The sequence below is a fragment of the Eurosta solidaginis genome, chromosome 4 (assembly GCF_040869045.1).
Source record: "Eurosta solidaginis isolate ZX-2024a chromosome 4, ASM4086904v1, whole genome shotgun sequence".
NCBI lineage: Eukaryota > Metazoa > Arthropoda > Insecta > Diptera > Tephritidae > Eurosta > Eurosta solidaginis.
This window is the reverse complement of record NC_090322.1, coordinates 120,265,557-120,289,384: the sequence shown is the minus strand read 5'-3', so window position 1 is coordinate 120,289,384 and position 23,828 is coordinate 120,265,557. Positions and strand designations below refer to the sequence as shown.

Below are 23,828 nucleotides of genomic sequence, written 5' to 3'. Positions count from 1 at the left end.
TGCTTACAATACGTCTACTCCATCAAAAAGAAACAATACACTGACAGAGGAAATTTAGGCAAGTGAATTGCGCGCGGTAATTCCCCTAACATATGCATTATTTGGGGGAAGCCCCGAAAATGCGTTTCGTTTTCAAGCAAAGACAATGTGAGGGTTTCCATTCGTGTAAAAAAGTAAATAGCTGCTGATGACGTGATCATCATTTAGACTCCCCACTGCCCAAGTCCTCGAAAGTAAGCAAAACAAAGACCCCCGCCCCCGAATAGTGCTTACGTAATACTTGAACGGCCCCGCAGTACCAGTCCCTTAGACCGAGGTTAGGTTCGAAGCCTAACTGGAGTAAGTGAATGAAGGACAGCCCCTCCGCAAGGAGCTGCTCCTGAAATTTGTTAAACGATCCGCGAGACTTTGAGACAAAACCCCGGATACAGAGAAAGATAAAGATATGATAATTACCACTTAAAAGGCAATTGGCAGACCTCTTGCATGCTACGCGTCCCTGATATGGTCGCCGAGCGTAAAGGTTTATCATTGGGAGAAGCTACAGGCCTGTCAAAACTCTGCTCTCAGAACTGCTATGGATTGTCTTCATATGTTCCCGAACACCATTTACACAGCGACGCGAGGGTACTCCCCATAAGGGAGATGAATGAAATGCTGAACGAACAGTTTTTGCTGAAGAGGTCCCGCCTCCCAGCGATTTAAGAAGTCATTGAGGAAATACGGCACCTGAGGACTCAGCCGTATGAAGAAAGAGCACAACAAGGTCGTCAAAGAAATCCATCGAAGCCGATCCGGCCTCTATTCCAGGAATTGCCCGGCAAAGTCAAATCCCCTAAGCTCGCAGTAGAGGAAAGCAACCTCCCCAGGGAGACGCGCGTCACTGTAGCTCAACTTAGAGCTAGATACTGTAACAGGTTGAACTCTTACCTCTGCAAAATCAACCCCGACATAAATAATTTATGTCCTGCTTGTGACGTGTCCCCACATGACACAAACCCTCTTTTCAATTGCAATGTGGAACCAACGCCTCAACACCCCTGTTGCCCCTGGACTCCCCTTGAAGACAATTGGTGAGTTGTCGCACTGATTGAATGTGGCGAAGCAATGTTAACACAACAACAACAAAGAAACACTGCTGATGACGTGTAAAGCAATTGACCGGCCGATCTTGTACTCCGCGTCGTATTTGCACAACACCTACTGAAGAAAGTGGCAGGCCTGCTAAAACTCTTCACTCAGCACTTCTACTGGATGTTTATGACGTATGAACACCACCTACATAGCGAGGAATGAGCCCTGCTAATTTTTTCCAAATCAGGACATCTCAGCGTACAATTTGTGGATGCTACATCTCCGAAAACACTATGACAAGATTCGGCCCGTAACGAACCTATATAGAGTCGGTGGATTCCTTTAAAAAGTCATGGCCGTAGAACCCTGTTATTAAAACGGCATTTTCAGACATTGGAGAAAATCGCACATTTCCCAGTGGGTCGCACGCCACACTGATTTCAACTAAACTCTTATACGTAATTTCCGTTCTGCATGTGGTATGTATCCACATGACACAAACCGACATTTCTAGCTGCTACTTCTGTATTGTCCATCCCTGTTGAAACTGATACGTTTCCTTGTACTTCCATTAGAGGACCTTGATGAGAATTCTTGAAGTAATCGAGCCTATTGAGCTTATAGAAGAATTATTCAAACAAACCCAATCACGAATCTGACAAAAAGTGCAATTTAAATGTATCGTTCTGACATTAATTTTAATTATGATTTTTATTATACTGTTTTATTAAATTAAATCGATTCATCTGCATAGCATTTGGCTATATAAATATGTATTGTTATCAAATATATATGTACATAAACGTTTATTAACTAAAAATAGTTCTGAATTAAGAGTTTACTATTAACAAAAACAAAATACATTTTTATATAAATATTGATCAAAGCCAAAACTCTAAATTGCCGCTAATCGACGCCGCTGCAGTAGAAAAAGTAATTGTTAGTATAAAGTTCGTAAATATGACCAACATAATCAATACATACATTACTATGTAGAAGAAAAAAGTAACATATAATTTATGGAGATGCAAAGTCAACAAAATAATGAAAATATGAGTCAGCCGAAAGAAAGCATAATATTTCAGTTGAAAGTGTTAAACTGATCCAAGTTGATACAATTATATAAATTATCGTAAGAAATGAAATTGAACCATGCATGGAGTAAAGTGTTATGCATTTATGGATTATTTTTAAGCATATTAAAAATTCTTTGCTGTAAAACAAGAGCTTTTATGGAAAATATAGACAATGATGTTTCTTTAAAAATTATAATCTTTAAACTCAATTTTTATATTGCAATGTAACACCTTCACTCAAACATATTAGATCCTTTCAGCCAAAAGCCACATGCACAACTTATACCAACGCGCAAAAAGCACGCATCATGTTGTTGTTGTTATTTATCTCTAATTTAACCTAATGTAATTATTTTCAAAAATATCTAATTCATTTTGTATATAATTCGCCTTGTTTCGAAATAATTTTAGTTGTTTTTGATTAGCCTCAAGAACAGTGAGTTGTGAATCCAGGCTTTTTAGTTCTTCGTTCATATCTGTTGTGGCATTGTCTACCAAACGACACAGACGGGCAAAAGTGCTTGATAATTCCCTGAAATTTAAATACATTTAATAGGATATGTGTTACAAAAAAATTTAAATCAAAAATACAATCTGTTGTTGTTTTTGTTGTAGCGATAAGGACACTCCCCGAAGGCCCTGGGGAGTGTTATCGATGTTGATGGTCCTTTGCCGGATACAGATCCGTTACGGTCCAGTAACGAGAACCATTAAGGTACTAGCCCGACCATTTCGGGAACGATTTGGTATGACCACATGAAACCTTCTAGGCCATACCGCCCTCCCACCCCCTAGATACATGAGGAACTTGGGGTCGCCAGACCCTCGACTGTTAAAGAAACAGGATTCGTCACAGGTAGGTGAGGTCGCCAATTGGGTTGGAGAAGCTATATATTGCGCTGGCAACCCCTTGAATCAATTTAGTATTTTAGTCGCCTCTTACGACAGGCATACTTGTTACATTCTAAGCCCCCTAACCAGCTGGGGTAATACAATCTGTTGTTGTTGTTGTAGTGATAAGGACACTCCCCGAAGGCCTTGTGTAGTGTTATCGATGCTGATGGTCCTTTGCCGGATGCAGATCCGGTACATTCAGGAACCCCGACCATCTCCGGAACGATTTGCTATGACCACATGCGACCTTCTAGCCTCGCTTCCCAAGGCAGCCGGTTCTGTGACCAAGGGCTGTCTTTTGAGTGTAACCCCATTTAATTAGTTGCGTTCCTCCCAAAAATTGTTATCCTCCCAGCAGCTCCTTGCAGCGGGACTAAGCCATCCTCTTCTACTCTGGGAAGGTATGGAACCCAATCCGGGTCCGTCTCCTGACAGCGGTCCTGAGGAATGTTTTTGCTGCCTTTGCCGGAAAAAAATCTTTTTAGGGCAGTCATACTCTTGTCAGTGTGTCACGTGCAAGGGATGGTGGCATCAGACAGGTTGTTCTGGGCTAGATCCCAAAACCCGATGTCCACGTAACTTTCATTAATCTTTTGTGGCTCCTTGCTGTTCACACCCAAGGGCGTCCCGTAGTCTATGCCTCAGCGCCCCCACTGCCTTCCAGCAATTCTGCTGCTCAGCAAGCCACAACAAGTACCCGCTGCTGCTCGCGCCCCACGGTCTACCCTACCCCAATGTATTAAAAGGTGGACCGCAAATTATCTGGGTGGCCGGCAGGCATCGGTGCAATTTAGAAACGCAACATCAAAAACCAAGAAGAATTAAACAAGGAGTGCCACAGGGCGGTGTCCTATCCCCACTTTTGTTTAACTTCTACATATCAAAGCCACCTTAGCCACCAGAAGGAGTTACTATCGTTTCCTCCGCCGATGACTGCACAATAATGGCCACAGGCCCAAGCCCACAGATCGATGAGCTTTGCAACAAAATAAACGGCTACCTCCCTGATCTCTCCATTTTTTTCACCTTGCGAAACCTGACAATACCGACTAAATCATCGGCGACCTTATTTACTACATGGACGTCCCAAATGTCGACCATTTTGAACATCCACGTCAATTGCACTACGCTACCGACTGTCTTACACCACAAAATTTTGGGTGTGACGTTCGACCAGGATCTACATTTTGGTGAGCATGCAGCCGCAATTGTACCTAAACTCCAGAGCCGTAATAAAATCCTCAAATCTCTTGCCGGCAGTACTTGGGGGAAAGATAAAGAAACGCTCATTACCACTTACAAAGCAATTGACCAGCCGATTGCATGCTACGCGTCCCCGATATGGTCGCCAAGCCTAAAGACTACTCACAGGAAGAAGCCGCAGGCCTGCCAAAATACTGCCCTCAGAACCGCCACGGGTTGTCTTCTTATGTCCCGAGAACACCATCTACATAATGAGGCGAGAATACTCCCCATCAAGGAGAGAAATGCAATGCTAACCAAACAGTTCCTGTTAAATACCTAGAAACCTGGGCATCCCAGACATCTGATTGATGAGCCAACACCGCCCAGGAACTTAAGGGAGTCATCTCATCTGAGAACTCAGCCGTATGAAGCAAAAAAACACAAGCAGGTCCTCAGTGAACTCCACAAACAGGCGTCGGCCCTCTATGTCGGGAATTGCCCGGTAAATCCTGTACTCAAAGAACAATACCCGAAACTTGCAGAAGAGGAACGCACAATCCCTAGGGAAACGCGAGTCACTCTAGCTCAACTTCGATCTGGATAGTGTAATAGGTTAAACTCTTACCTATCCAGAATCAACCCCCGACATACAAAATGTATGCCCCGCTTGCAATGTGTCCCCACATGACACCAACCATCTCTTCAACTGTATTGTGGAACCAACGCCTCTAACACCCCTCTCATTATGTTCCATCCCTGTTGAAACAGCAAGTTTCATTGGACTCCCGTTAGAGGATATTGATGACAATTTATGATGTTGTTGTTGTTGTTGTAGCAATGCTTCGCCCCAACTAACAGCCGCAACCGATCACAAATTGTCATCAATATCCTCTAACGGGAGTCCAAGGAAACTTGCCGTTTCAACAGGGGTGGACCATAAGTAAAGGGATGTTAGAGGCGTTGGTTCCACATTACAATTAAAGAGATGGTTGGTGTCATGTGGGGACACATTGCAAGCGGGGCATACATTTTGTATGTCGGGGTTGATTCTGGATAGGTAAGAGTTTAACCTGTTACAGTATCCAGAACGAAGTTGAGCAAGAGTGACACGCCTGGGGAGTATGCGTTCCTCTTCCGCGAGTTGTGGATACTTTTCTTTAAGTACTGGATTCACCGGGCAATTCTCGGCATAAAGGTCCGACGCCTGTATATGGAGTTCACCAAGGACCTGCTTGCGTTTTTTCGCTTCATACGGCTGGGTTCTCAGGTGCCGTATTTCCTCAAAATGCTTACGGAGATGACTCCTTAAGCCCCTAGTCGGTGCTGGTTCATCAATCAGATGTCTGTTGGGATGGTCAGGTTTCTGGGTATTCAACAGGAACTGTTTGGTCAGCATCTCATTTCTCTCCCTGGTGGGGAGTATTCTCGCCTCATTATGCAGATGGTGTTCTGGGGACATAAGAAGACAGCCCGTGGCAATTCTGAGAGCAGTATTTTGGCAGGCCTGTAGCTTCTTCCAGTGGGTAATTTTTAAGCTTGGCGACCACATGGGTGACGCGTTGCACGTAATCGGCTGGCTAATTGCTTTGTATGTAGTCATGAGCGTTTCTTTATCTTTTCCCCAGGTACTGCCCGCGAGGGATTTTTAGGATTTTGTTACGGCTCTGAATTCTTGGAACAATTGCGGCTGCATGCTCACCAAAATGTAGATCCTGATCAAACGTCACACCCAAGATTTCGGGGTGTAGGACAGTCGGTAGCGTAGTGCCATCGACGTGGATGTTCAAAATGGTCGACATTTGGGACGTCCATGTTGTAAATAAGGTCGCGGAAGATTTAGTCGGTGATAATGCCAGGTTTCGCGAGGCGAAAAACTGGAGAGATCAGGGAGGTAGCCGTTTATTTTATTGCATAGCTCATCGATCTTTGGGCCTGGGCCTGTGGCCATTATTGTGCAGTCATCGGCGTAGGAAACGATTGCGACTCCTTCCGGTGGTGAAGGTAGCATAGATATGTAGAAATTAAACAAAAGTGGGGATATGACACCACCCTGTGGCACCCCTTGTTTAATTCTCCTTGGTTTTGGTGTTTCGTTTCTAAATTGCACCGATGCCTGCCGACCACCCAGATAATTTGCGGTCCACCTTTTTTTAAGACATGGGGGAAGGGTAGACCCTTCCAGGTCTTGCAGTAACGAGCCATGGTTGACCGTATCAAAAGCTTTTGAAGGTCTAGCGCTACGAGTACTGTTCTATGGTGGGGGTATTGATTTAAACCGCAATTTATCTGGGTGCTAATGGCATTTAGCGCGGTGGTAGTGCTATGGAGTTTTCTGAAGCCATGCTGATGAGAGGCTAGCTGCAAATTTGCTTGGAAATAAGGGAGCAAAATGGCTTCAAGCGTCTTTGCTACTGGCGATAGGAGAGATATCGGACGATACGACTCTCCTCTGTTAGCTGGTTTCCCAGACTTTAGTAGCGGGACCACCTTGGCCATTTTCCATTTCTCGGGTATGACAAAGGTGGAAAGCGACAGATTGAAGACATGCGCTAAATATTTGAAACCCCTTTTCCTAGGCTTTTAAGCATAGGCATGGTTATGCCGTCTGGGCTCACTGCTTTGGATGGTTTAGCGCGACCAATGGCATCCTCAACCTCTTTAGCGGTGATGGTGATTGGTGACGCGCTGAATTTGTGTTTATGTGCGTGTCTATTGGCTCTCCGTCTATCTTTGTCGACCGTAGAATGCATTATATATTGTCGACAGAAAGCGCTCGCGCATTTTTTCGCATCCGACAGCACTTTGTCGGCAAAGGCGATGGAAACTTTGTCTTTGTGCTTAGTCGGATTCGATAGGGACTTTACGGTGGACCAAAGTTTATCCACACCGGTAGAGAGGTTACAACCTCTTAGGTGCTCCTCCCATTTCGCACGCTTGTGTTCGTCCACAAGCAATCTGATGCGTTGATTTATATCCCTTATTTGGGGTCGCCTGGATCAAGCTGTCTTATAAGGTCACGTTCTCTCGGCATCCTCCGGGAAGTGACGCCGGATTTCGGGAATTTTCCCGGCGGGAATGAAACGTGCCGAGGCGGATTCAATGACCTTACGGAAGGCACGCTCCCCTTGGCGAGCATCAGTCGGGATAGGGAGGGCAGCAAAGCGGTTGTCTGTAAAAGATTTATATTCTTCCCACTTTCCTTTTTTGAAGTTTATGAAAGTGCGTTTTTCGGTGACGATGAAGTCGGTGGTACGCTCGAGCGAAATAAGTATAGGCAGGTGGTCGGATGCCAATGTTACCATCGAATGCCAGTTGACGCAGTTTACGTGTTCTGCGCTCACGACTGAGATATCTGGCGAACTGTGACAGCTTCCTACCATATGTGTGGGGGCGTCTCCGTTTATTGTGCAGAACGTCGTTCCTCTTATTTGATCCGCCAACATCTCACCCCTACTGTCCGCCCGCCAGTTTGAGTGCCATAGATCGTGATGGGCATTGAAGTCGCCTAAGATAATGCGATTGTTGCCTGTGAGTAAGGCTCTGATATTAGGGCGGTATCCACTGGGGCAACAGGTGGCAGGAGGGATGTAGATGTTGATGATTTCTAGGTTTGCATCGCCTGACCGGAAAGATAGGCCTTGACGTTCTAAGACATTGTCCCTGCGGTCGATGCCAGGATCAAATATATAATATTGCACAGAGTGGTGTATGATAAACGCGAGGCCGCCTCCATTTCCGCTTCCGTTGTCTTTCCTGTGGAAATTATACCCAGAGCAGGTCTGCAATGCAGATCTTGCTGTGAGTTTAGTCTCTTGAATCGCAGCAATGCGGATCTTGTGCCGCTTCATGAAATCGACTATCTCCGTAATCTTCCCAGTTAGTCCATTACAGTTTAACTGCAGAATTCTGAAGTGCATAAGGGGAGACGCCGCCACTCTGGGGGTAAGTGACGGGTGACTACGCCTGGGTATGTGGAAGGCCAGGACGCAATTGCTGTTGTGGCCCTTGGACTGGGCGTCCTTGGGCAAGCATTGGGGTACCCGGATGATTTGGGTTTGCGACCTGGCAACATGGCGCGATGAAACCCGTCGGGGGTTGCCGTCGCGGAGACCAGAACATCTAGGAAAGTGGCATCACCCAAGGCAGGAGCTGCATTGGGCGGATGGCGCAAACCTATATATTCTGTGCTGGCAAACGGTGCAAACGGAGGTAGGGACTAAGAGTCTGTTTCTCTGACCTACACGATTGCTGCCGGAAAAGAGAGGGGGGGGGGGGGGGGAGAAGACGGGGGCAGGGGCTGATGCTCAGCATTGCTACCGACTCTGCTACGAAGGTAGTAGTTATGAGTGGTAGCAGCTGTTTGAGTTGTTGGCGCCGTGGGGCGCGAGCAGCAGCGGGTACTTGTTGTGGCTTGTTGAGCAGTGAGGCTGCTGGAAGGCAGTGGGGGGGGGGGGGGGGGCGCTTAGGCGTAGACTACGGGACGCCCTTGGGCGTGAACAGCAAGGAGCCACAAAAGATTTATAAAAGTTACGTGGACGTCGGGTTTTGGGATCAGGCCCAGAACAACCTGTCCGATGCAACCATCCCTTACACGAGACACACTGAACAGAGTATGACCGTCCTAAAAAGATTCTTTTCCGGCAGATGCAGCAAAACCATTTCTCAGGACCGGGGTCAGGAGACGGACCCGGGTTGGATTCGATGCCTTCCCGGAGTAAGAGAATATGGAGCAGTCCTGCTGAAGGAGCTGCTGGGAGGATGACAATTTTTGGGAGGGACGCAACAAATTAAATGGGGTCACACTGAAATGACAGTCCTTGGTCGGGAAAAATCCCGAGTCGCTCCGTTACATAGAACCGACTGCCTTGGGAAGCGCACAATTTATAATCGAGGCACTGCTACAACAACAACAACAGAAGCTATATATTGCGCTGGCAACCCCTTGAAAGGGTTGCGTTACACAACCCCTTGAATCTATTTGATATTTTAGTCGCCTCTTAAGACAGTCATACCGCCCCCACTGCCTTCTAACCCCTAACCCGCTGGGGTAAAATCAATAATGCAATCTGTCGAACTTACTGCTGAACTTGATGACTGCAATTTGCCGACGTTAAATCTACAATCATTTTTAACTTTTTTGTGGCATGTCGTACATATTGGGATTTGAAGGCACGCTCTTTGGCTGAATTTGTCCAAGACAGACGTTCATATAAATATATACAACCGTACAAAGCACCTACTCCAAGTAAAACCCGCCAACCTATTGTTTTCAGCATCTGTCATATATCAAGAAATTTAAGATTTATTATAGAAAATGGTAAAACTAGAAATAAAGTCAACATAAAACTCACAATTCCAGCTACAACGAGTCCGCCCACTGTACCCTGAGAGCCAACTGATGCCAAAGCAAAACGAGAGATAACTGACAACTGCTCTTGTGTAATACCGCCTACAGGTCTGGGTAATAGACACAAAGGTGTGTCTGTTCCCGGTGTAGAAGGTGATATGGTCTGTAAAAGTTTTAAATAAAAATTAATATAAGGTGTTTTTTTTTATATTTTTCATCTTATTATTTTGATGCATAGGCATATACTTACTCCAACACTGCTTGGCCGATTTAATATAGCAGGCGGACACTTCTTATTGCGCTCTCTTACTTTGCCAGTAAAGCGCTGTATCATTGCCGCAATGCCCCAAGAAAATTTAAATTCAAGATCTTCCTGAAAATCAGCACACAAATTCTGACAATTGAGCGAATACAACATTTCAAAAGGTTGAGTGCGTGTAGCGATTTTAGTTTGAACAACAACCTTTTCATTTGGCACCAATGCGTACATGCGATCTATGAATAAGTAATAGAAATTTAATATACACGTTAAGATCTCAGGATAGAGCAAAATACAAGAACCATATGCTATATACTTTATAATTTAAATCTAGAGTCCGACGGGTAAATCGGCATCCAAATTACAATTACTGCAATTGTACAAAAAAAAAATATGATTACAATTACAGTAATCGTAATCATTGAATTTTAGGATTACAATTACAATCATAAGTAATGCAAATTTAATCGTAATCCTCCTACCCTAGCTCTGCAATCAAAACAAACAACATTCCCTTTAACCCTTTCACTACGGTACTACAGTGAGCGGTCTAACACACATTAGAACAAATAGCTATAGTACCCAACTTGGTAAAAACCACTATGGAAAAAATCGAAAGTCCTTGGAAAATAGATTTTGCGTTAATATGTCCCACTGGAATTCCTACAAGCCGCTGATTGGGACTCATTGGACCATCTGTATCCTTTATTCCCATCAGATGATTGCAGCTTCGTGGTAATTTTCAAGCAACGCCTTGGTACAAACCAAGGCGAATTCAGTACCAGGTGTTGTTATCCCAACAGCTGGTTGCTTCTTGTTGATTATTTTCCATACAACGCCTTATACAGCAATAGCCATCCCTTCGCAAGAGATCCTGAGCCAGATATGTAAATAATTTCGCATGTAAATGCAACAAAAATGATTTGAGCCAGATAAATTGTTAAATGAAATGCAATGGCGACATCTGCCTATCACAATGCATATGTACAAAAATATCACGACCTCTGTGAGAGTTGAGTGTGATACGGATCTAGAAAACTCACTGGATGATGATTAATATGTCGTTAACCGAAATCAATGAAAATTTTCTTTTGAATTGAAATTCTTCTGCACGGCGAATTGGCTGAATTGGCTTTGCCATCATCTTGTTTAGATTCGCCTTGGTACAAACATATGCGAGTTAATAAAATTAAAAAAGCAAATTTTCTCTTGATTTGACATTCGTCTGCATGGCGAATTGGTTTGAAATCGCTTGCTGTTTCAACAGGGGTGGACCATAATGAAAGGGGTGTTAGAGGCGTTGGTTCCACATTACAATTAAAGAGATGGTTGGTGTCATGTGGGGACACACTGCAAGCGGGACATACATTTTGTATGTCGGGGTTGATTCTGCATAGGTACGAGTTTAACCAGTTACAGTATCCAGAACGAAGTTGAGCTAGAGTGACTCGCGTTTCCCTGGGGAGTATGCGTTCCTCTTCCGCAAGTTTTGGGTACTATTCTTTGAGTACTGGATTCCGCGGGCAATTCCTGTCGTAAAGGTCCGACGCCTGTTTGTGGAGTTCACCAAGGACCTGCTTATGTTTTTTTGCTTCATACGGCTGAGTTGTCAGGTGCCGTATTTCCTCAAAATGCTTACGGAGATTACTCCTTAAGCCCCTAGGCGGTGTTGGCTCATCAATCAGATGTCTGTTGGGATGCCCAGGTTTCTGGGTATTCAACAGGAACTGTTTGGTTAGTATCTCATTTCTCTTCCTGATGGGGAGTATTCTCGCCTCATTATGTAGATGGTGTTCTGGGGACATAAGAAGACAATCCGTGGCGGTTCTGAGGGCAGTATTTTGGCAGGCCTGTAGCTTCTTCCAGTGAGTGGTCTTTAGGCTGAGCGACCATATCGGGGACGCGTAGCATGCAATCGGCTGGCCAATTGCTTTGTAAGTGGTAATGAGCGTTTCTTTATCTTTTCCCCAAGTACTGCCAGCAAGAGATTTGAGGATTTTATTACGGCTCTGGATTTTCCGTACAATTGCGGCTGCGTGCTCACCAAAATATAGATCCTGATAAAACGTCATACCCAAGATTTTGGGGTGTAGGACAGTTGGTAGCGTAGTGCCATCGACGTGGATGTTCAAAATGGTCGACATTTGGGACGTCCATGTTGTAAATAAGGTCGCGATTTTCGATTCTTTTGTAAACCAAAAAGTGCATTCGTTTGCTGATTCTTGAATTGAATAGACGTGTCTTTCTTCTGCGACCAAGGTGGTAGGTGATTTGCGTTAAAAAAAAAAAATGTTTGTTAATTTGGTGTGCAAAAGTGTAAAAGTTGTATTTTTATACTGTGTTAAAGTGCCTTAACATTGCTGGTGTTAGAGGATTTTAATGAAAAACGAAATTAACATCAAACTTGGTTTTTCGTGGTAAGTTTGGTAAGGCTTAACACTGTTGCTGGGGTAGAAAGATGGCGGATGCGGGGCCGTCGGCGGTGACGCCGGCAGTGGAAAAAGAGGATTCGGACATGGATACGGACAGGGACACGGACTTGGACTTAGAATTTCTGGATTATAGAAATAGGAATACTAGGTATCGAAAAAGATCTAGTAAGAAGGATAAAGCTGAAATTGAAGAGGCAGCAGATGAAAAAATCAGGAAAGAGTTGGACAAGGTTCAAAGAAGCAAAAACAAAAGGTGAAAACCGACAAACATAACGGTGCAACAATTCCGCTACAAGGCTTGTTTCTACCTGGAGGCGTCGCTTCCCAAGGCAGTCAGTTCTATGTACCGGAACGACTTGGGATTTTTCCCGACCAAGGACTGTCATTTCAGTGTGACCCCATTTAATTTGTTGCGCCCCCCCCCCCACAAATTGTCATCCTCCCAGCAGCTCCTTGCAGCAAGACTGCTCCATATTCTCTTACTCCGGGAAGGCATCGAATCCAATCCGGGTCCGTCTCCTGACCCCGGTCCTGAGAAATGGTTTTGCTGCATCTACCGGAAAAGAATCTTTTTAGGACGGTCATACTCTGTTCAGTGTGTCTCGTGTAAGGGATGGTTGCATCGGACAGGTTGTTCTGGGCTTGATCCCAAAACCCGATGTCCACGTAACTTTTATAAATCTTTTGTGGCTCCTTGCTGTTCACGCTCAAGGGCGTCCCGTAGTCAACGCCTAAGCGCTCCCACTGCCTCCCAGCAGCCCCACTGCTCAACAAGCCACAACAAGTACCCGCTGCTGCTCGTGCCCCATGGCACCAACAACTCAAACAGCTGCTACCACTCATAACTACTACCTTCGTAGCAGAGTCGGTAGCAATGCTGAGCATCAGCCCCTGCCCCGTCTTCTCCCCCCCCCCCCCCCCTCTTTTCCGGCAGCAATCGTGTAGGTCAGGGAAACAGACTCTTAGTCCCTACCTCCGTTTGCCAGCACAGAATATATAGGTTTGCGCCATCCGCCCAATGCAGCTCCTGCTTTGGGTGGTGCCACTTTCCTAGATGTTCTGGTCTCCGCGACGGCAACCCCCCTGAGGACAATCAGGGATACTTAGAAATGTTAGAGAAGCAAGTTACACAGGTAATCAACAATAGCAGGGTGGCTAGTGTAGAATATATGTCTACATCAAGTAACGAAGTTTAGTTCAGTTTCTCAACCTTCCTATTGTTATTGAATAAAAAGAAATCAACTGCCGGTGGCGTTGATGGTGTTACGTTTGACATGCTGAAAAACCTTACAATAGAAACAAAGGAGGGACTGTTTAACACTCTGGTGGAGCATTTCAATAAAAATATGGTTGAAACAGAATGGTGGCAGATTAAAATAGTACCCATTCCCAAAGCGGGCAAAGACCTAGAGGATTTCCAGAATTATAGGCCAATTTCGCTGTTGTCGGTTATCGTCAAGAGCCTTAACATGTTATACGCCAATTACACGGCTCAAGTATCCTTGTGCCAATTACCAATTTGCGCAAGGATTTGCCCGGTGTGTGCACAGGTTGCGCTATCTGCGCAGAGAACTGTGCTAAAATCAAAACGATTTTGATATTTACGCATGTCTGCAAATATTGCACATGCTTTTTTCTTCGTGTGTGGTGAATGTGACACAGTTTACCTGTGGTTTCTGATAATATAACATCAGTAATTGTTGCTTAAAAATGTTAATATCGAAGGCTTAAGGACCATCTCTAGCTTGTAACAGGAATTCACACAAATTCAATAATACATAATAATTTTTTATACAATTATAACAATGTTTCATTTGTTGCGCTAGTTGAAAAATGAATATTGCGCAGTGCTGCAATGAGTTGAGCTGGTCTTGCAACTAAAATATATATATTATAAATACAATGGAAAATAAACGCTTCTGGTGCGAGTTTTTCGACTTATACTGTGAATTACCAGCACTGTGGAAAATAAATAGTGTTTTTTTTATACAATTAGTGCCTTTTTTATACAATTAAAACACATGTTTCATTTGTTGCGCTACATTAAAAATGAATATTGCGCAGTGTTTTTGAGCCGTGTATGTCAAAAATTTTATTTGCACAAATTCCGTCGTTTTATATTTGCGCATGGCTTTTGTGTCATGTATGGGCCGTCTTAGTAAAAGAAGCGTTAACGAAATTTGTTGAATTAAACAAAATCATCCCACCAAGGAGCTTTGCGTACAGAAAAAAACGGTCTACGAATATGTGTTTGAATGACGCTCTACATAGTATCGCGGAGCTAAAAAATGGCAAGGAAAAGGTGTTTGTTTGTGTTTTAGATATATCGAATGCGTATAACTGTGTAGACTTAGGCATTCTTCATGAGACTCTAAGACTGCACAAGGTTCATGACAGCATGGCAAACTGGATCCACAATTTATTTTCGAATAGAACTCTTCATCTAGGAAGAGAAAGTAGACTGATTACAAATGGGCTCCACCAAGGGGGCTGTCTCTCACCGGTGCTGTTTAATATCTGTACTGCCAAACTGCATAAAGTCAGTGATCAAAATACACAAATCTTCCAATATGCCGATGATATAGCAATGATATGTCATGCCAACTCGGACGAAGAAGCACTATGGATGCTTAAGATGAAAGTAACGGAGCTGAAACGGATATGCAATGCAATTAACCTAGACTTTAACTCGGATAAAACGCAATTCATGTATATGAGTACCACAAAAAAAAGTTTTGATCTGTGCATAAATGGGGACACTATCCAACAAGTAGACAAAATTAAATGGTTGGGGCGCATGGTTAGCACCAATTCTACGATAAACGAACATGTTCAATCCATTAAAAAAACACAGTAAAAGCGAAAAATTTAATAGGAAAATTGACTACCATAAAAGCTGGTCTGGCCCCAAAAATTGCGGCCAACCTGTTCAAGACATATGGTAGGTCGAAAGCGGATTATGCTAACACTACTTTTGCAAATGCCCCAAAAGGATACGAGAAGACAATTATTACTACAATGAACGATACCCTAAGACGCTGCCTAGGGGTTCCTCCTAACACACCCACGTATGCGAGATACGCACTTGCGTGTGAGCTACCACCGCTATCAAGAGCGGTGTGGCTCACAACCAAGGAACTAACAAAACAATTGCTTCTTAACCCAGGGTTAAAAGAGTCGTTGATGAAAGGAAGCACGGTTAAATCTAGCTACAATCACGTATACTCCCAATTTAAGCACATATTTGATAGGATCAACACAAACATAGGGTTTCAGAGGCACGGCAAGTTAGAATTAATAAAATCGGAGCTAAGTGGAGCAAAAAGCAATTATAATCCAGATCAATTAAAAGCAATATTTTATGAGAAGTACGAGTACCTCAGAAGTGAAGGCTTCTATGGGTTAGCTACAGATGCCTCTGTTAATGTGAGCAGAACAGGATGTGCGGTGTATAGTATTGAGAGTAGGGTGTCATATTTGTTCAACATAAGTGAGGTAGTATCATCAACTTTCGGAGAGCTTAATTGCGATAAATGAAGCCATCCAGCTAGCAATAAAAAACAAGCAAAGAAAAGTGGTAATCTTCACGGACAGTTTAGGCGCTATCAACAATCTCGACAAAGGTGAAACAAGTAACCATGTAGTGGCGGAAATACACAATAAAAGAAGTAAATCTGAAATTGAAAAAATAGTAGTGGTATGGGTGCCCAGTCATATAGGTATCAGCTTTAATTTAAAAGCAGATGAGGCAGGAAAAATGGCCACCGAGGTAGGCCAACGCATAACAATAGATTTGACACCAAGGGAAGTTCTAATACAAGTCAGCAGGGAATTGTGGGCGAAAACGGTGGAGGAATGCAAGGCCAACTGTCCCAAGGTTGATGCAGAATTAATTGAGTTGATAGCGAAGAAGGAAAAAAATCCGTGGTACAAAAGCAAAAAAAACATGCTAAGTCCATACGATACAAAACTAATAAACAGACTCATTCTAGGGTACACATATAGTAGAACGTATCTACAGAAATTCAGGTCCAACGTCTCAGGTCACTGTACTGACTGGCAGACTGCCGAGACCGCCCACCATTTAATCTTCGAATGCAACAGATATAGTGCCTTCAGAAACAGTATTATTTTTAGTAAATTTAATAACGTAAAAGACCTTTTCTTATCGAATGATTTCAAAAACTATGAAGAATTGGTAACCTTTCTGCATAATGCAAATCTAGCAAAAATGCTCTAGTATGTAAGTGTAAGATAGTTGATATCAAGCTGCATTCGCAGTTTGAGCCAAAAATTAAAAAAAAAAAAAACGAAAATAAAAATGTAATAAGAATTAAAAGTACAACATATACATATCTATAGAGATATGCATATAAAGTCAAAAAACGGAAAAAATATACCTGATAAATATGTAACGTACATCCACTGCTACTTAGAAATAGCTATTAAAAAAAAATATATAGTTACTTGTTAAATAAAATATAGACTTATATAGTCATATATACCTGAACTAAGAGGAAGTCAATTACAGCAAGTAAATCAACACTCAGCAAATCTTAGGGCACTTCATAAGTAAATTTGTAAACAACTTATTGAAGTAGTAAGAATTCCAAACCTGTAATAAACATGTGAACCTACCACCGCAACTAAAAATAATCGATACAAATGAAAATACACGGAGCTTAATAATCATCACTGTGGAGGCTAGTAAACACACGACAGTGTACCCAACTGTCACTAGTTGTCCACGAATTGGAGAGCTGAAATTTAGAATTAAAAGTATCATAACCTGGCGTGTGGAGTAACTTATATACACTGCCATAATCGGCTGGTAGCGAAACAGCATCACAACACGAAAAAAAAAAATAAGGTCGCGGAAAATTTAGTCGGTGATAATGCCAGGTTTCGCGAGGCGAAAAAACTGGAGAGATCAGGAGGTTTATTCTGTTGCAAAGCTCATCGATCTGTGGACCTGGGCCTGTGGCCATTATTGTGCAGTCATCGGCGTAGGAAACGATAGTTACTCCTTCTGGTAGCGAAGGTAGCTTAGATATGTAGAAATTAAACAAAAGTGGGGATAGGACACCACCCTGTGGCACCCCTTGTTGAATTCTTCTTGGTTTTGATGTTTCATTTCTAAATTGCACCGATGTCTGCCGACCACCCACATAATTTGCGGTCAACCTTTTAAGACATGGGGGAAGGGTAGACCTTTCCAGGTCTTGCAGTAACGTGCCATGGTTGACCGTATCAAAAGCTTTGATAGGTCTAGCGCAACGAGTACTGTTCTATGGTGGGTGTTTTGATTTAAATCGCTGATGGCATTTAGCGCGGTGGTGGTGCTATGGAGTTTTTTGAAGCCATGCTGATGACAGGCTAGCTGCAAATTTGCTTTGAAGTAGGGAAGGAAAATGGCTTCAAGCGTCTTGGCTACTGGCGATAGGAGAGATATCGGGCGATATGAATCTCCTATGTTAGCTGATCTCCAAGGCTTTAGTAGCGGGACCACCTTGGCCGTTTTCAAGGATTGGTCTTGTGATTTGTTAATGGTCATGACAAATGCAAAAAGTATCGGAAATTGAATTTTTAAACTCAAACGGCACATCGGTTGGGATCGTCGGAATGAGAACTTGCGCCCCTTTTAATATCCTTCGTCGCGTGAAACAGTTTTGGTTGGCCTTTGAAGGATTTATATGAATACATTGTTCCAATGATCTCATTCCGAATTACTTTATAGTCTAGGTCTTCTACATGATTATTCTTAGCCGCTAAAACTGCTCATTTATTTATTATTTTTGTAGTTGGAAACAGAGTTGGGCATTATTTGAATACATTTTTATTAAGATAGTTATACGAATGAAAATTTTAAGAAAATTATTCAAAGTTAATTTATTCATGAAAAAATTACTTTTGAATACATTTTCGAATGATACTTTTATGTTAAATAATTTCCCAATTGAAAATTTTTTTCAAAAATTTATTTTATTTTGTACTAGCCTTTACCCGCGGTCCCGCAAGGCGAACATATGGTCTATTCATGTTAGCCTGCTTATTAAGTTATCTGTTTCAAAATAATTTCTGTCTAATATATTTAATTTTTGTAATAGAGTAAAAAAAGAACTAAATGAGCTGATAACCTGATAGGGTCCCCAAATGATCCCGAAACTATCCAGCAAAAGCGAAGAAATGACCCCGATGGGATCCCGAAAAACATCCAGAAATGCTCCCGGAATGTATCCAAATGATCTCGGATAAATATAAGAAATGAACCCTGAATTGTCCCCAAATGATATCGAAATAGTTCCGAAAAAGTTCCGAACACCATCCAGAAAATATCCCGGAAGGGTCCCGACATAGTCCCGAAACTACCCCAACGGAATTCCGGGCGGATCCCGAAAACCATCCAGAAATGATCCCGGAAGGGTCCCCAAATGATCCAGAAATAATCCATAAAAGTCACGAAATTACTCCGACGGGATCCCAGACGGATCCCGGAAACCATCCCGAAATAATCCCTCAAGGGTCCCCAAAGGGTCCTCAAATAATCCTGACGGGATTCCGCACGAATACCGAAAGCCATCCAGAAATTAAATAATCTAGAAAAAGATCCCGAAAATTAAATGACTCCGACAAATAAGGTGAACCTAATAATAAAAGCAGGCGGGGAAAACAAACATACAGGTAAAGCTAATTAAATCGTGTTAATAAAAATAATTTGAAGGAGGGAGGATGGCGGGAGAAGGAAAGCACCACTGATCATTTTTCCAAAATTGTTTAGAACTCGATCTGTATGAGCCAGATACCAAAAAATATTGATTTAGGAGAAAATTTATTTAGAGTTATAACAATTTATAGATTTTGTCCCAGTGCTGGAGACAGAGAGGGGAGGGGTGGGCACTGCTCACTTTGATTTTGTAGTATTGGTGAATGTCAATATACTTAAAGTTAATCGGCACTCTGGTGTTTGGGAATGTACCTAGAGTTTTGTAGCAATATAGGAGTATTACATATATGCATTTATAATATTAATAAGATATTTACCAAGGCGAATCCATACAAGGTGGTGGAAAAGCGAATTCAACCAATTCGCCGTGCAGAAGAATGTCAAGTCAAAAGAAAGTTTTCATTGATTTCGATTAACTGAAATATACAACCCAATTCTAAACAAAAATTCCTTGTGAGTTTTTTCACTTCTCCCTTTCCTCCTATTCTGAACAATGTTCGAAAAAGCGGAAACCGGTTATGGGAGAAAATTAAGTATTATGGACACGGTTGCCACACCATGTTTTCATTTGGGACCAAAATTCATCGCAAAAAGGACCAAATCTCAGAAAAAAGGACAACATTTTTTGCCCCTATTACCGTTTACAACTCGAACTCTGGTTGGGTTGAAATTTCGCAATTTGGCATTACAGATTACAAAAAAAAAAATGTCGGTTGAGTTGTCTAGTCTAACAACTTTTTGTGGCATTACCGTTTTCAACGTTGTGTTGGTGTAGTTGTCAAAGACGTCAAAATCTTACAACTGATTACTAGCAGTTGTCTCATACAATTTTGCAGTTGTTTTGAAAAAATGTAATGTTTTACAAGACGACTCACCACCTAATTTTTAACAAAAATTTTCAAAGTTGCTATCAAAAGACACGTTTCGACCTCCGATTTAAGAATCCGAAAACAAAAATTAAAAATTTAATTTCTGTCATATCATTTCGGTTCAAATTTTCATGTGGGTGTTGTATTTTGCTAGATTTTTTGTACACACTAATGCAGAAAGGCGTTGGACCCACCCAGGGTTATTTTTACAAACCACGGCCAAAGGCCGCCTCATATTTCGAACACTCTTGGGGCCATTTTGTGGGTTTTTGTAATAATTTTTCGACAGAAATAAAATTTTTTATTTCTGCTTTCGAATCCTAAAAACGGAGATCGAAACACGTCTTTTGATACCACCTTTGATAAGAGTTAGATAGTGCACGGCCTCATAAAACGTTACCGAAAAAAACAAAAAATTTAAAGCCGGTAGTTTAACCTTTTTTAATCAAACAATAATCAACATTTACACATTTATAGAAAAAACAACGTTTAAACGAAGGATTTCATTGAATAACTTTTTGACTTTATGGAGCGACATTCCGAAGTTGGACGAGGCTGGCCGCACTTCGGATGCAGCCAAAATAGGTGAAATTATGCGAACGTGAGTCCCATTGATACTAATCACTACTCCTGGGAATCCTGTTTTAGAGTAAAATACAATTGTTGCTGTTTGGGTTTTAATCCACTTCGCACAAATATGCTCCTCAATAATATCTAAAACCAGTCCAACACCAAAATCATTTCCACAGCATATTTGATAGATGCCGTCAGCAAGGAATCGGAGTGAGGCGCATAAATTTAAAATAGGGGTAAAGCCCTCCCTCGAACGCGTTTGCAGAAATGGTCTTAATTTTGTTTAGTAATAAGCAAAATGCTTTCCTTTCAAATCTGCAAAATAACTTCATGAGAAGCTCATCATTTGTGACTTAGACATTTTCTTACTTGGTGCTTGGTAGTTCCAAGGGATTGGAATGATCACGCGAATCTTTTCCGTAGTCGCGACATGTCAATCACCAACATTTTCGCCATTATAAAATAGATTTTCATATAATGTCCGTTTTGCTTTTATTTTGTAAATGCTTAAATTTCCTCTACAAAATGATCAGCTGTTCATATCTGGCATATCATCATCATCTGGCAAATCATCCCTTTCTGAAGTTGGCAACTCAACTCAACTGAAATAAGTTGTAATTCGTAATACCAAACAGGAGTTGAGTTGTCTGAATGTTGAGTTGTTTTAATTACAACCCAACTAAGTTGAGTTGTATACCGTAATAGGGGCATTTGTTTTATTTGATTGTGATACAAGCAATTCACAAAACTGTTGTAGTCGTTGTTAAATATAAAATTTCAGGATGTTTCCATGGTTTCCTATACAAAATTTTAATAAACTTAGCGAATAGGAGGTATTATTTTCAAATCTCTAGGATAAGTCTATGCCTTCACTAACTATACGTTTTGAATGTAGTTTTGCTGACAAAGCTCTTAGTTCCAGCATTATGTTGTTAATTGGAAAGAAATGAAATGTATAGCGCAGTTAGGTTTAAGTAAGAAGAGGCTCAAAAATTTGCGTTTTGGTGTAGCCGAGCTATGAGAAAACTCAGTAAATAATAAATGATGCTTATTTTTCCCCTGAACGTTGAAATTTCATGCCAAAGCCTAGATTTATTAAGTGTGATTTTTGAAAAGCTCACATTTACTGAATCTAGCCACAGGCTTCAGATTAAAAATCAAACGTCATAAAAGTTTCAACTGTGCAATAACGGAACCTGATTAAATTTAAGTAGGAACTAGAAATAAGTTAGCAGCGTTGTTATTGAAGTTTATGGGGTTCTGTACCTATGAGAATAAAACACAAAACACTTCTTTCGAAATCAAATCTTTTTTACATTTGCTTCAAAATCTGAATATAAAAGTAAATTTGTTCAATCGCGATTCGTTGTTTATTTATAAATTTACATTTCAAGATTCCAGCCTTACTTCCAGTTAAAATATTTCTTATGCCAAGCTACTTAGTTTTCAAGTATTAAGTTTTCAATTACATATTAGTATAACACCACAATACTCCTGCAATTTTTACATAGGATGTCTTTGTAAAAAATTTTGAAAGTGTTACCAAACATAAAACCAATTAGTTTCATTATTTTACTTAGTTTTCAATTCAAATCTTAACTCGACGGCCATCGTAATGGCTTTATCAGTGGAAAGCCCTTCCAAATTTCTTAGAGGCACACGTGCATTTGCGAAAAATTTTGTTAGCTCAACTAGTGAAAAAAATTTATCACGAAAAGTGTTTGATAACCGATCGAAATATCTGGATACTAAAACAAGAATTTTTCTGATAATTCCGTGTAATGTGTTTGCCCTTAGAACCATCACTTTTCTTATTAATGCCTCGCCTAAAATATCTCCTATGAAATATCATTGGTCTGCTACATTTTATTTACAGAGCAATTTTTGTGTGTAAGATTTCCATATACATAAGTAAATTAAAAATTATATGTGGGTTAATGAAAGTGTGCCAAATGTTGTGGGCAGAGTTGTGAATTTTAACCTCAGTGAAAAAGGAAGAAAAGTACCAAAATCGTGGCTACTGCCTAAAAAGGACCAACATTGAATAAAAGGGACCAGCGGACCAAATGGGGTTGGATGGGACCATTTTTGGTCCAAATGGACAAAAAGTGGCAGCCGTGTTTATCAATGTGAGTGAGAGGGAGATTTCTCTGCCATTACTTAGGAGTTTTTTCACTTGTTAAAATAAAGGGAATGCATCGAAATAGTTAACTCTAGGACTTATACCCAAGTACAGGTGTGGCCAGTAGCTACTTTGGAGTGATGTAGCTCCTAAATCGCTAAAGATATTGACTTGAAATTTTTGATCTAGGAAAACGAAGTAAATCTACGTCGATTGGTGTCATATTTGTCATGCTAGGTCCATGCATTGATGAGATATAAGCTTTCAAAGTTGACACCTACGACTTATACCCGGGTACAGATGTGGCCAGTAGCTTTTTTTCTCATTTTTTGAAAGAAACAATTTTTTATTTATTATTTTCTTTATAAAATATTATTTTATTATTTCTTATAACTAAATATGCAAACAAATTTAAATTATTCAATTGTCTTCATTATTTTCACAAATATTACATGTAAATGTATTTGAAGAATGCTGTATGCATATTGGGTATATTGTATTGGTCATGGATGTAGCAGAGAAAACAGCTTCCAACCTGCTGTTTTTTTTGGTTTTGCACCAGCAGCTGCAGACGTTGATGGCCTATTGTCAGCACTTCTTTGCAAGGCCGTACTTATGAAACTCGCGACTGCAATTTTTGTGTTGAAACTCCGCATCACTTGCTGATTCACCGAACGCTCTTCAATTATGGGCATAGACAGTTCCTTGGCGAGCTGGCGAAGAAATCTCTTACGCTTCGCATTGGTGCATCTGATGTTGGGATTATTCTCATAATATATGATGTACGCTGCCAATGCCGTCAAATCAATCATATTGAAGAATAGGGACAACGGCCAACGCTTTGTCATCCTTTGGCAAGTATATTCTCCAAGCAATTGGTCCATCACGTCCACTCCTTTTGTCTTGTTATAAAACTCGATCATTTCTGGTTTGCCGCTTTCGCCAATGTGATCATCGTCATGCATTGATGATAGTAATATAACTTCCTTGTTTTTTTCGGCACATAGGGAGCAAATGGATATGTTGAGCCTAAAATCGAATGTGCTTGACCTCTCTGCACGATCTTTGTGTGCCAACATCTTCTTTGGTATGTAGGGCTTATTTTTCCGCAGAGTTCCAACTGCCGTCAAATTCATGGATGGCACGCTTCCCAGTAGATTTAGGGATGTAAAAAAATTGTCCATCGTTATATTTCGGCCGGTTCCATGAAAGCGGCTTACTAAATCCTTGACCACGCGTTCACCCTGGTTAGTTTCCCGTTCCGCAGGTTTTT

General features: G+C 41.5%; 1 protein-coding gene across 2 annotated transcripts in view; it reads right to left on the bottom strand.

The window, feature by feature from the left end:
* Positions 1–1,766: 1,766 nt before the first annotated feature.
* Positions 1,767–23,828, bottom strand: part of Marf (Mitochondrial assembly regulatory factor) — a 75,924-nt gene continuing 53,862 nt past the window's right edge. For both annotated transcript variants that reach the window (XM_067782673.1, XM_067782674.1), the window contains 4 exons: positions 9,827–10,071; positions 9,581–9,739; positions 9,309–9,505; positions 1,767–2,682 (listed from right to left, as the gene is read on the bottom strand). In XM_067782673.1, the coding sequence (XP_067638774.1) occupies positions 2,481–2,682; positions 9,309–9,505; positions 9,581–9,739; positions 9,827–10,071 (803 nt within the window). In that variant the 3' untranslated portion in view covers positions 1,767–2,480. The remainder of the gene's footprint in view (positions 2,683–9,308; positions 9,506–9,580; positions 9,740–9,826; positions 10,072–23,828) is intronic.